Source organism: Augochlora pura, chromosome 3, assembly GCF_028453695.1.
Source record: "Augochlora pura isolate Apur16 chromosome 3, APUR_v2.2.1, whole genome shotgun sequence".
Classification (NCBI taxonomy): domain Eukaryota; kingdom Metazoa; phylum Arthropoda; class Insecta; order Hymenoptera; family Halictidae; genus Augochlora; species Augochlora pura.
Window position 1 is genome coordinate 17,414,174 of NC_135774.1, and position 13,900 is coordinate 17,428,073.

At 36.7% G+C, this 13,900-nt stretch overlaps 1 protein-coding gene across 4 annotated transcripts in view; it reads right to left on the reverse strand.

The window, feature by feature from the left end:
• The window catches only part of LOC144478809 (uncharacterized), a 668,769-nt gene that overhangs the window by 80,640 nt on the left and 574,229 nt on the right, over nt 1-13,900 (reverse strand). For all 4 annotated transcript variants that reach the window (XM_078197075.1, XM_078197074.1, XM_078197076.1 and 1 more), the window contains one exon: nt 3,844-3,909. In XM_078197075.1, coding sequence (XP_078053201.1) covers nt 3,844-3,909 — 66 coding nt within the window. The remainder of the gene's footprint in view (nt 1-3,843; nt 3,910-13,900) is intronic.

Here is a 13,900-nt window from a genome sequence, read left to right on the forward strand (position 1 = left end):
AGGTATATATTCCCGTGCACCACGGTCCGCTACACCGATATTTGTTATTTTGTTACGTCCAGGTGGAAAATATCACCATGGATTTGTGAACACGATTTTTCGTCGCGACGTATCGCGGAGAACCAGCAAGCACTCGCGGGCTTTACCGGCAAACACGCAAGAATAAATATGTACATGTGTGATTTTCTACACCGCGCGGCCCGGGCTTGTGTTTCTACGGGTTCGTCGTAACCCAGAATCGAGTCAACGTCGAGATTAGCCGATTTATGTTGTTCTAGCGTGATGCATCGTTACGCTTGATGTCAAAGTTGGACGGGCCACGTAACGAATCCAAATGCCTCGTAATAATTCCATGGCATGAACTGTCCCCGGTCCGCGTTCCGCGTTCCGCGGTGTCCACGGATTTTTTTCGATAGGATTTTCACGACTCCGGTGCCCCATTTTTTTTCGAAAATAGAAGATTTATAGCGGGAACAGAAAAATATTAAACTTTTAACCGGGGTAAAGGAAGAAGAATAGCTTTGTAAAAATCAGCGACACTATGGTTGGATGGCGTTGGAAAAGTGAAACTAACCAGCGAGTTTATAGACCAAAGTGTAGTAGTACGAGGCTAATGAATTATATACTGATTTTCATTTCGCTTATAGGAACTCGTTGATTTTTATGTGCTTTTGAATTTAGCTTCACAAATGTTATAGCATAGTCTTACGCTCCAAGTAAGTTTTATGTAGTTCTATATAATTAGATTGACAATATCAGGTGAATTTTTAATATCATTTTGATTTTACTCATGTCCTTCTACCATATGCTATAGCAGTACTGATTTAAATATATACTAATTCTCATTTCACTTATATGCAATAATAGATTTTTATAAATTCTCACGTCAAGGTTGGCAGGTATTTATGATACATTTGCTTTGCTCATACTATAAGCAAACTTTTAATCGAAATAATTTCGAATTGTTTTCTCTGAAATAATTAATGAGAACGTGAATTTGTCTAAAGAACTGCAGTCTGCTCGCGGGGTAGTTAATCTAAAAATACGTTTCTAAATAAGACAAGGGAGTTGAAGTCGGGATGGCAAAGCGCTATTCAAGCTTCGTAGGATTTATAGCTGGGACTTAGGTCGTGCATAGTCTCCAAGAGGGTGCAAGAGACTAACGAGGGGACTACAAGACTACCTTTAGGGTCACAAATTTAGTTGAGTCTTCGAACAATGCTAGATTTCGTTGTTGCGTTTACGTAAATACACCATTACGGAATTAAGTATTTAATACGATACGAGATATCAATGATTAAAATTACAGTAATGCTTTGCGTACGACCAACATAAAATATATATGTATATGTATATAATGTTAAGGGTCAGAGTTCGATTCCCTTTCACATTTCCCAGATATTTTCTCCGTGTTCTATAGAACGTCATGACCTATAAGTTTATGACATCAACTCTTTCACACAGTTTATTTTCAGATCGTCGAAAACAGTTAATAATTATGCGGTATTATACAGTCGGTGTAGAAAGTATTCGTGTACTTTTTAGAATCGAATATCTTTTTAGATCAAGCTTTCTAAATTGTTCTAGGATGTTAGAAGGATTAGGGTGATGATTGTATAATTCTTACTAAAAATTGCAACTTATTGGCATGATGAAGGAATTAAAATTCTGTCTTTTCAAACTTTTATCTGTGCTCATAACGAAAATTTGGAAAATGTACCTTATAAAACTTGGTAACTTATACAGTGAAACTGTCATTGAAAAATCAATAACAAGAAACAAAGATGAAATAAAAATATATGTCCACCCTCAATAACTTTAATAAATCCGAATTAATGTAACAATGTTCCTAATTTTGTCTATCGTCTCCATGATTTCATATTTTCTCTTTTAATAATTTGAACAAGACGGAAATAATGTCGCAACATCTTTAAATTCTTCTATAAATGCGTAAAATCCGCAGTTCACTTCCACGCTCGTATATTATAGATATACCGAAGGAGAGCATGATTTTTCTCCGTACGCACAGTGCATTTAGCGACTCGATATTGGCAAGTTTTTTCTAACACTGAGTGTGCACCAGTGAAAAATGTTCCCGAACAACACGTTTACGAACGGAATTCCTTTTTCATACTGTCTATAGTCGATGTTTGAAAATAAGTTCTCGGGCGCTGTTTACCGGCCGTTATAGCAGCACTAAAGAACCACGCGCGATGCTGTATCGAATTCGTCGGTAGTCCCGGCGATAAATAACTAAGCGCGTGTACATACAGTTTTCCGCGATGTATACACGCCATGCATCGGCCACGTTATATTTGCAGAAAAATCAGTTTTCACGGTTCCCGTCTATATGCCGGGGACTATACCCAGGCCACAGTATTTTCGGGGCAAGTCAGGCTTTCGCGTGGCCGAGAGCCGTGTTTAAGGTCGATATTAAAGGAAACTGAGCGCGCGCGGCTCCTTTGTCGGAGAGGCAACCCATTAAATCTAACCAAACATCTTTATAACATGCGCCACTCGGTGGACCGGTTTATTTATGAACTATGCTCGCCTCGTGTTTCTCCGCGGAAAATGCAATAAATAAAAACGAGACGGCGGTAACGATAAATACGCGAGGCACCTTTAATGCGTGCTCTAAAAGGAGGAAATAGGGGAAAAAAATACAATTACTTCGCAGAACAGAAAATTAACGAGCGAAGTTCTGCCACCGCCGGCACCACAACGAATATATACCGGCGAAACAGTTTTCAACGTTGTTTTCGGTGATTTTTTCGGTCGATCCCCCGTAGCTACGAGAACACATTTTAGAATAATCAGAATAGATCAAACTCTGAAGAGTTCACTTGACATTTAAACACGCTTCCCCGTGCTAATTGACATAATTTTTCGTTTCTCGTAAACATGGCTACTGGCAACTGGGACGCGTTGAAACTCGAATCGTGTTTATTAAAATTATTCGTCGAATTCATTTAGTTTTTAATTATTTAATTATTTATTTGCCGTCGCGTTTAATTTGCTTTTGATTAACGACTGTATATTTAATATTTTAATCATCGTGACAGCCACATGCGGGCGACAGAATTATTTATTTGGACCTGGATATTAATTTCTACGCTAATCAACTTCATCTTGCTAATTTTATTAATCCCAGTAGATTGAACGAAATACTTAAACTGTTAATTAGCAAACATTCTGATCCGGATTTACTAATGTTAGTTGTTCACTTTGTTCTATTCTTGTATCTTTCTTCGGAGATTTGAAAGAATGTTTAAATCTTACTTTTGCAATTCGGTCGAAATTCCCACGAACTTTTGCTTTCGAAATTATCGTTCAAATATAATTGCAATTAATTAAATCATGGTAATCCTTTCACGATTACTGGTTCATATGTTTCGATTAACTTATCGAAGTGTTTTATTCATGATTGGCTATCGAAATCATGGCAGCAAAAACAATCTGTTTGATTGTTCGAAATTGATGCGACAACATCGCGATAAATAATTACGTTAAATCAGAGCTAACGTAAACAACATAATTGATTTAACAAATTGCATGTTTAATGGGTTAATCTTGAACGCGGTCAACCGCGTTTCGGGGTAAATATTTAAAGATTTTGCAGCTGTCTTTACAGAAGCTTGACTGCGTTTTTCATTCTCTATAAATCATTTTCATTTAACAATATGTAACACTTTCCAATAAAAATTCATAAATTTAACATCAAAATTTAAAATTTGACGAAATTCATAAATCTGTCGATGGAGTAGTTAAGCGCAACTTTGTATTTTATGCTTCCTACGTTAAATCAAATGGAATTACTTATGTAATAACCATTGTTGTACTCACAGTATTCTTATTGCACGAATTGTTCCCTTCTCCTCTGTCCTCGCACGCGGTGCCACCAAGTTGATCCTGCAAGCAGCGAAAAAGGTCGAAATATAAATAACAATTGCTGAACAATAATCACCAAGAATTTCGTAAAACATTCATTAACATTTAAGCCCGTGTTAATCTGTCGAGTATTAAAGTTGTTCCGTTCTTTTAAGTCGGAACAAAATTCTTCTTAAATAAAATTTCAGTCGAATGTAGTTACATAATAAAGATTATTTTGAAATTATTGCAATAGACAGTCTCCAATTATTATAACTGCGAAGATAATAGCGCGGCAAGGGTTTAAGTCGATGTAATTAGTAAGAAGATTACTTTGCCTTACCGTTCCGTACAAGAAACTGCACGGTATACTACAGAAAAGGTTAATAAAACGACGGCGTTGTTGTTGTTTGCGTCGCCCGCATGTATCATGGATATTACGCTACTTCAGTATCGCTTAACACTGATACGCGACTAACTGCTTTGCATACAGATTTTCTCTGTAATTGTTCGGAAAACTCGTTACTATAGGAAGTACACGGGGAGGAAATGCAAAGCAGAGTTCACACCGCTGCAAGGTGCAACATATATTAACGAGAAGATAGCCAGGTTGGTAGCTATGTTGTGTGGACGCAACATTATAAACAGGTTTAAACAGCTGCAGGCCTAATGCATCGATCCCACAAAAGATTTTGTTTACTCAACGTGGTTCGAATTTTAGCGGACATCTAAAATTAATGCGTCTCGAAATCAGCAAATATCGACTTTAGACATAAGATATCAACGAATTCACGATTGAACATGAACCCACTAACGGAATTAAATTAAAAAATTAGTTGCAGCAAGTTACTGTATTTTTATTTTTAAATTGTATGTATACTTCATAAATTTATTATATTCATAGGAATTAAATGAATACAATAAATTATTTATTCCTATCTATTGATTATAACTTATAATCATAACATATATAAATATATGTAGATATAATTTATTATTATATATAGATATAATTTATGATATTTCGAATTATTTTTGAAGGGAAAAAGCAGACTTTTTTGCCAAGCAGTAGAGATAAAATTTCTTGCAGTTGATTCTGAAAATATCCTCGCGTGGAATTACACATTTAGATTGAAAAATATCATATTCAGTTTAAACATTGACTATTTTAAATTCTAATGACAACCGACGAAGTACACGTATATCCCGGGAAATTCACTAATTTTCTACATTTATAAATAAAATGTTCACAGCAATTAGACGGTCTATTAAATAATTGAATCATTTTTTTTTTAGGAAGTAACACTTTTTAATCCTCCGCGAATATCAAACGCTATTAAACGTTTCGCGCGTATTTAAACATAGACACGATGAAACGCGAGCATTGAAAAGTGTGGTTCAATATCAAACGAAATCATTTCGCGTAAAAAAAAATAAGTTAAAAATATTTTCAAACTGATCGTGTTTCAGTAGACTGTATATCGGAATTTCGCCGAAACGTGGATATGTAAAAAACACAGTTGAAAAATTTACAAATCGGGTTTTACTAGAGAACGAGCGTTTTGAGTGGAAAAATTGCGGGTTACATTTTTTACTTATTTCTGTATGCAAATAGAATAACTTTCTGCCGATTGTACTGTTACCATTCGGTTAAGAGCTATCCGCGTGTACCTAGCGTATTAAAACAAAAAGGAACTGAATTTTTTTGTTTGAAAAACGCAGCCCCGAGAGGAAAAATTCGATTTTATATTTTCAACTTAATTTTTCACGTAGAATCACACGTTCTCAGCTGTAGCAGCTTTCTCACGCTGCACATGCCCATTTGCCCTCTACTTCGATAGTCTTCTATCATTTTTCCATGTAATTTTCACAATTTCCTTTCTAATTTTCTCTGCAAATTTATACGTTTGATAGCACAGTCAATATTAGTTTCTACATATTTTCATGTATATTGGTATAGGCGTGATTTAAAGCAGTAGTAAGTTTAAAAGAATGTTGAAGTTTCAATGTATCGCTTTTAATCTACTATAATTATTGAAAACTGGTTATTATTAAAAACAAGTTTTTATTGTGAATATATTCGTCTGTCATATCCATTTTTGTACTTATAAAGCTCTGTTACGCAATAGTTAGTTATACAATAGTTATAAAATAGCTATAAAATAGCAAAAATAAGAAAATATATTATATCCATCGATTAATACCTCGACGAGACACACCAGTCTACAATCATTTCACAATTTTATTATAACTTTCTAACAGAGCATTTAGAAGACGATGTTCGATAACATTTTCCCCTTATCTTTACTCGTAGACCATCCTGGTTAAATTTTCCGGAAAAACTGGGACACCGGGTACGTTTCAATTCTCGAAAGGATTTTCTTTCAGGTGTCGGAAATGTGATCCAACGACCGAGAGAAGCGTATGTGTTTCACGGATCCGATAAACGATGTCATCCGAAAGCCTGGAGCAATGATTTGGCTCCGAAAAAAAAGAACAGAAAATAGACATTTGTCACGTACTTCGACGACCCCTCTAATTACCCAATGATGAAACGTTACACGTCTAGTTTACACGCGCGTACTATCAATTTCTGTTCCGCGGGGCCCGGTCGGCAATTTCGTACAGCCGAATTCGCTGAAGTTTCGATCGAAAGTCAATAATTGCAGAGGCAGTAGGGGGAGGTTTGAACACCGTGTAATTCGACGACGAATTGAGTGACCGCTTTCATACTACATTTTCGCTTTATCTTGGCATTGCCATACGCCCTCTCCGGAGTAGAGTCTTTGCAACGGAACGATCGAAACTGCTATTACCTAAATGTTGTATCAGTAAACGGAAACTCTGTCACCGTGATTCCCGTTCTCTCCTTCCACCGTCAAAACGGGTATTTGTGCTTCGTTCATCGTACTCCCACGCTGACTAGACTGTTATGCAATATTTAGAACCTCTGATTCCCGGAGTCGCGTACGATATGTTTGAACTGTCCTCGCAGGCAAACAACAGGTTCATAAAGAAGCGGAGATCCGGCCGCGCGCCGCTTCTGCGAACGGCGTCCATTAAATTTCAAGAATTATTCGCAATCAGGACTTGAATTTAACTGTGATTTCACTGTAATTTAACCGTAAACGCTTATAAATTATCTCTCATAAATCGTTTAATAAACTTTCGATTTCCGAATGTTCTTCCCTTAATATTTTTAATAGATAAAAATTTTAATTTTTGAATTTTCTTATTATCTGGTTTTACGTAATTGTTGTAATTTCTTTCTGCAACAATTTTAAGCGGCACTGGAAAGATGAAGTTAACGTTTACGGTAACACGTTAATTCTGTTGTAAAAGTTCAATTTTAACAGTTATTTTGTAGGTGGTTGATATAAATTCTTAACAGATATTTCAAGGTAAAATATAAAAGCGTATACTATTTTTCAATTCATTTAGCATTGCTTAAAATATTATTTTATATTATTGTCTACGATATTTTTATTATATTAATTAATTGACGTAAGGAACTCGAAACAGGATAAATATAGAAGCGAATCGTGGCTTTTAAGCGCATATTTCATTTTGCGCTTATTGATAGAAAAATAAGGAGGCAATGTTTACTTTCCGTTTTTCTCATCTTGGAAAAGGTATAAAAAATCCGTTTATATACATATATATGCGGAATAAGAGTTCCAGGCCGATTTGCAACTGTTTTCTTAGGGCAAAAAGATTCAAAGTAAAAAATTGCTACATCAAAACGGATTGGAAATGTTAACAGTTTCATTCAAACTCTGTTTACAATTTAGACGGCGCTCTCTTTTCGTTGAGCGATTTAAGTGCTTCTTTTAATACTTTGTAAGTGCTACTTATAAAGGCTGCAGCCGGCTACACTACGGCGAATTAATTCGTTCCGGAACTTTGTTCGCTATAGCATCTGCTAGTTCTAGCATACATTAAGATATTTGCATTTAGGAGTAATCCAAACCCGGCTAGAGCAAAGTTGCTATCCGATTTAACGATTTATACGGAAAACCAGCGAAATAGAAATTATTTTATAATCATGCATAGACATACTACACATCTAATAATACGCATGTCCAGTTTAAGTATTATAGGCTTCCACACAATTAACTTAACACCAATGTTTGTTTAAACTTTGTAGTCGATAAAAGTTTAATATTTAAAATATCGCCATGGCAGTCATTTTTTAAAAATAACAGTTCTTCATCACGATTTATTGAAATGCAATTCAATACACAATATCCGCGTTACATGTCACGCGGCGTGAAATACAAATTAGTAAACTGCGGATCATTGGGAAAAATAAAAGTTTTGTTGAATAACTGTACGAAACGAGAGTTAAATGAAAATGTATCCACTCTTTTAATAGCTTCAATCAATTGAAAATGATGCAGAAGCGTTCTTAATTCTTTCAATGCTTTCGCCGTTCTGCATTTCTTTTGTCAATTTTTTCAATAAATGCATAAACGTAGAGGACATTATTTGCCTGCAAATTAGCAGAGATTGTTGCTACGTAGTGACAGATTAAAGTTACAAACGTTAAAGAACGGTTGTTTCTATGGTAGTCCCTATACCATTTACTTAATTAATTATTGTATAACATAAAGATCCATGTTTAATATAAACCTTGACGCGATTAAATAAAAAAGTGGAAACGATTGTTTTATTATGAATTTGATGGAACTGTAAAAAGACATGCCATTTAAGAACCTATCTTTGCGTAAGTTTGCGTTGTCGAGGCTTTGAACTCTAAATTAATCCTCCAGGGGATCATATCCATCTTCTTCCACTCCAACTAAACCCTTTTGTAGATCACGGTAACCTTCTTGCACTCCGAATTCGTCCTTTTGTAGATCATAGTCACCGTTTTAAATCGAATTAATCCTTTTATAGATCCTACAGTTACCTTTTTGCAAATTAAACTAACGCTTTAAACTGATGACTATTTACTTGCTAAATTCGTGAAAGGGACACGACGAATCGTTATGAACGAAACGCCCTTCCAAACCAAGCTGTAATTTTATTTGACATTGTGTTAATACTTATTTTGTGTCAAAAAAATCTGTTCCGTTCAAAAGGGTTAATTTGATTAATTTAAATAATTTTAATCTTTTAACTGTGTGCGAGTTTTGTTTTTTTTTTGACACACTATCGCGGATTAGTTTTATTTCTTATGTAGATGCATTCTAAAAATTAGATTGGAGAAGATATAAAATAAAAGACAAAAATAGAAATGAACTTATTGAGTAATAATTGTTTTCTTACTTTTAAACGCCTCATCGTTTAATATACCACACTCTAGCAAATAAAACCATGTTCTTAATTATTATTTTTATTCTTAATTCATGAAGATAAGTGCTGCACTGTATTCAACAGTATTTTAATCACATTGAGAAATTCTAAACAAAACAATACCAAGAGTTTGTTGCTTCTACTGTTGCTTTAGAGAGTCTCGATCTCGTATTACAACTGCCTTTAATATCTCGTTTTGATTTTGTCTTGGTTTTTTACAGTGAAAACAACACAATATCGACTTTAATCTCGACCCTTGTCGAATCACTTTGCTTTTGCTTACAGGCCATCATAAATTAATTTTATATTGATCGACCAAGACGTGCTCAATTTACTTATCTAGAAATAAACAAAAAAATAGAATGAAAAATGCAACACAATTCATTCGATAGATATAAAATGATACGACCTATGAAACACAGTTCCATTACAGACGAAGAAAGCAGGGTACGAATCCGAAGATAATAATTAGCAATGAATTGCCATTGACGCAGCAGAGAGAGAGGCAGTCTTTTCTCCTGTCGAATTATTCAGCCGTTTGCGGGCGTGACACAGCACAATCGGAGGAGGGGAAAAGAGTGCCGCGCGAATTGTTCCCGAACCCCGAGGTCTTCGTTATCGAGGTCTTTCTTCGAGACGTTCTGATATATGTATGCTACCGAAGAGCCTCGAAGTCGGTCAAGCAAGAAAGGAGGGCCGTAAAAAGCGCCGGTTCATTTGCTCGGTTCATCCCCGCCCGTAATTTTTCCAGCGCGAAAACCCCGGCCCGGGTTTGCTTTCGCCGACGTCCGCGCGTTGCCCCGGACAGTTTCCCGAAAGTTCCCTCCCGGTCGACGATACCGGTCGCCGTTTTTTTTCGGGTTCTTCCCGTCGACCGTCTTTTCCCGCGGGCTAAGGCCGGGCCTGAAAACATTTTCGAAACTATCCCGACGATATCGCGGCGCATTCACGCACGCGCGCGCGCGCGGAACCCCGTCGGACTTTCGCTGGGAACGCGATTGTTAACACTATGCCGTCCGGCGATACCACAGTGGTGTCGTGCACAAAGTATCGCCCAACTGCCGGCGACACGGCGGTGGTGTCGCGAGCAAATAAGACAAACAAATTTTACATTGATTTTCATGTGTATATCTTCGAAATTTAATGAAAATAGGGGGACAAGATTGAAAACTCGTGAGAACTAACGATGGGATTAGTGAAACTTGACAATTTCTATTTTCCCGATAAGATATTTTCCCTTTCGCGATAAAGGTGGCAAGCAAAGTAATCTGAATCAGTGTTGCCGGCGTCAAGCGAAGAAATTTTTACAAGACGTGCGAACGGCAAAGTATTAAGACGCGTGATACGATCGTACCGGCCTGTCTTTCCGTCTTAGGTTAGGCTACGGTCAATTTAGTTGTTGCCATTTTTGGGAATCGGTTTTTAATGTTTATCTAACGACTTTATTATTTTAAAACACTGGTACGGTTGAATAGTACCAGATGACATGCCTAGGAAGGCTAGCGTGGCCGTACCGTCCTTAATGGCAATCGACGTGACCTAAACCCGTATAGGGTACCAAGGGGGCTCGGCAGTTTTTTTTCCGCAATTTCCAAGGGATACAGCGGACATCATGGTCAACGACGTCGCGGCTTCTTGGCGTTAGGCTCCCGAACCACACCCCATCGGACCACTTGATAAGTTTGTCAATTTGCTCGTTACAGTGCCCTCTATTTTTGTAAAATCATTGTAGAGGGGTTTTTCACCTTCACATTTTAGCGGAGCAACGAAACTCAAATCAGAATTTCGTCAACCGTCGACCACATACAGTCAGTCCCATAAGTATTCGTACCCTCATTGCTTATAAGAGAAACCTGTTGAAATCAACGGATGCATGTAAAATTTTGCAATAATCTTTTATTATCTTATTTAATATTTTTGGATAAGAGGAAAAGTTTGGAGACCGCCTACTACAGAACTAGAATAAAAAAATGTGCAACCAATTGTAAAGCACGGCGGAGGCTCCGCGATGGTGTGGGACTGTAAGGCGACATCCGGAGTGGGCAAACTTGTCTTTATCGATGGAATTTTGGATAAAATAATATATAAAAATATACTCGAAGAAAATCTGCACTCGAGTGCGATCAAGCTTGGTCTGGAAGATGACTGCTATTTTCAATAGGACAACGATTCGAAGCATACTGCTCAGATTGTTCGTGAGTGAATACTTTACCACGTTCCTCATTTTGTACGTACACCTCCTTACAGTCCAGATACAAATCCTATAGAAAATTCATGGGCGGAAATAAATAAAAGATTACGCGAGCATGAAATTTTCAATAAACAAATGCTAAAAAACAAAATTTTGGAAGTTTGGAATAGTGTTGAACCAAATATCACATTAAAACTGATAGCAAGTATGCCAAATCGAGGCATAAAGGTGGACCCACTAAATACTAAAAAATTAATATAAAGTAAAAAAGCTACTCTAATTTGCGATTTTTTGACAAAATCTACACTGGTACGAATACTTTTGTGGACTGTTATTACGTTCTACGAGGAGTAAAATCAATATATTTTTGTTATTAGCTAATCAATTTTGATATAATTTGGTATAACTAAACTTTATACATGTGATCATTCATAATAAAAAGTTTATTGCAAAATCTTACATGCGTCCCTTGATTTCTTATAAGCAATGAGGGTACGAATACTTATGGGACTGCCTGTATAACATCTTTTATACATAGCTGCTATTTTATTAAAATAAACGTATTATATTTGGTGATCAACCTATGTCAGGTCCTACATCATCTGCAACTTTAAACACCTTCGCTGAATCTTGGGTTCAGTCGAAAACGTACATTGGATTCGCAAATATGTATTATCTGCGCACTTGTACGTACCCTGACAGCGATCGTCCCCGTTTTTATTTGTAACCGAGCAGAAATAAGCGGGTGTCCGGTTGCCCGTGAATATTCACTGGTTTGATTTATGAAAACGAAACGATACGGGTTGCTCCCACCGCCGCCGCCGCCGACGACGACGACGGCGACGACGACGATGCCCGGGATTTAATAAATGCTAGCCGGAGAATATTTACGTTTATCGCGCAACGGCAAATTAATGCGCATCTCTCGCCTCCGGAAGATAAATCGAGAACGCAAGAAAATCGGCTGAATGGGGAACCGAGGGGGGGGACGAAGACACGGGAGCAACAAGACATTCGGGAAATTAATGAATTTTACTTCCTGTACCATCGTGCCGTTTCACACGCTTTACCAATGGCCGAACGGGATTACTCGGTCCCACGCAAAAACCGCTCTTTCGAAGAATTATGGGAATCACTGCTTTTTCAGATTCCTGTATAATGGAGTCTTTAACGCGCTGAATCCCCCGTGTGGGTTGCACGGTGACTCCCATTAATATTCGGGAATTACTTTTTCACGATTCCGTCGAAATAGCTGGAACTTTTTTCGAAACTTCGGAGAATCGGTTGACTAAGCAACGCCTAAACGATAATAATAAACGACGCGTTTCACGCATTTTTCTCAGCCGGTTTAAAAATTTTACAAAACGTGTTTTCTATATATTTGTTTCAGGGTCGAATGAAAAATTGGTAAAATCTTGAAAAATTGATATTATTTTAGATTTTCTTTAATGCGATCTAGCAAATTAAACAACAAGGTATGCAAATTTCAATTAGAACCTTAATCCTTTGCGGTCGTATTAAATTTATACATAAGTCATGCTGGTCGTAATTAATTTTCTTTCAGTGGACAGTAATAAGATAACAATAATAAAAGAAGGAAAAGCAAAATTTATTAACTCCGTTTTAATGTGTAGACATATGTAACACAATAATGTGTTTTAATTTTATGTAAAAAAAAAAAAGATAAATAAATTGCTGTGGTGGTTGAGAGTAGACATACGACCGCAAAGGGTTAATAAGGATGTTATAAACAAATCTAATAAACTGATTCTTCTAGCTCCTTGCAAAAATTAAAATCGTTTGATTGAATTTAAGAAAAATTATCATTAGAACGTGCTTGTTATCACGGATTTGATTCTGTCTACAATAAATATTAGTTGTGCCAATGATCGCATTTTTCTCTCCTTATTCGCAAATGTATCGAGTTTATTAAACCATTTTTAATTCACCTCATTACCTAATTTCGTTCACCATGTTGAGCTTTCCGCGTGCCCTAGCCATAGAGGCTACACAAACGGTTCTTGCAGAAAACGATTCTATAGATCGGAAAAGCGTTCTCAGAGACTCGGTGAGCGGCAGTGCCGGCTTTACCCTGGGAGTGATGCTCCAGGACAAATGACGTCAGAAAAAAGATAAAAGAGTATCTATCTTGCTTCCTCTGTGCGAGAATGCGCCGAGTAGGCGTGGTTTCGTTGCTCTCGATTTCGACGAAACCAGGACAGTGCCCCACAGGGCAGTCTTTGCTTGCCATCGATGTCAGCTAAATGAAATAACACAATACAGCAACGTGAACGTATGATAAAATACAACTTCATTCGAATAATATTTCGAATAATTTCTTCGAACTAATCTGTAATTGCATAATCTTCGAATAAAAGCTGTGAATAAACGAAGGTATTAAAAAGTGACAAAGAACTATTTATCCGAATAAATCTTCAATAAGCGTACGAGTTTTGTTAAGATTGTTTTACGAATGGTTAAGAATATATGTGTTGATATTTTTAAGTGAATAATACATTTTATAAAAGTGTCTTTTTTAAACAG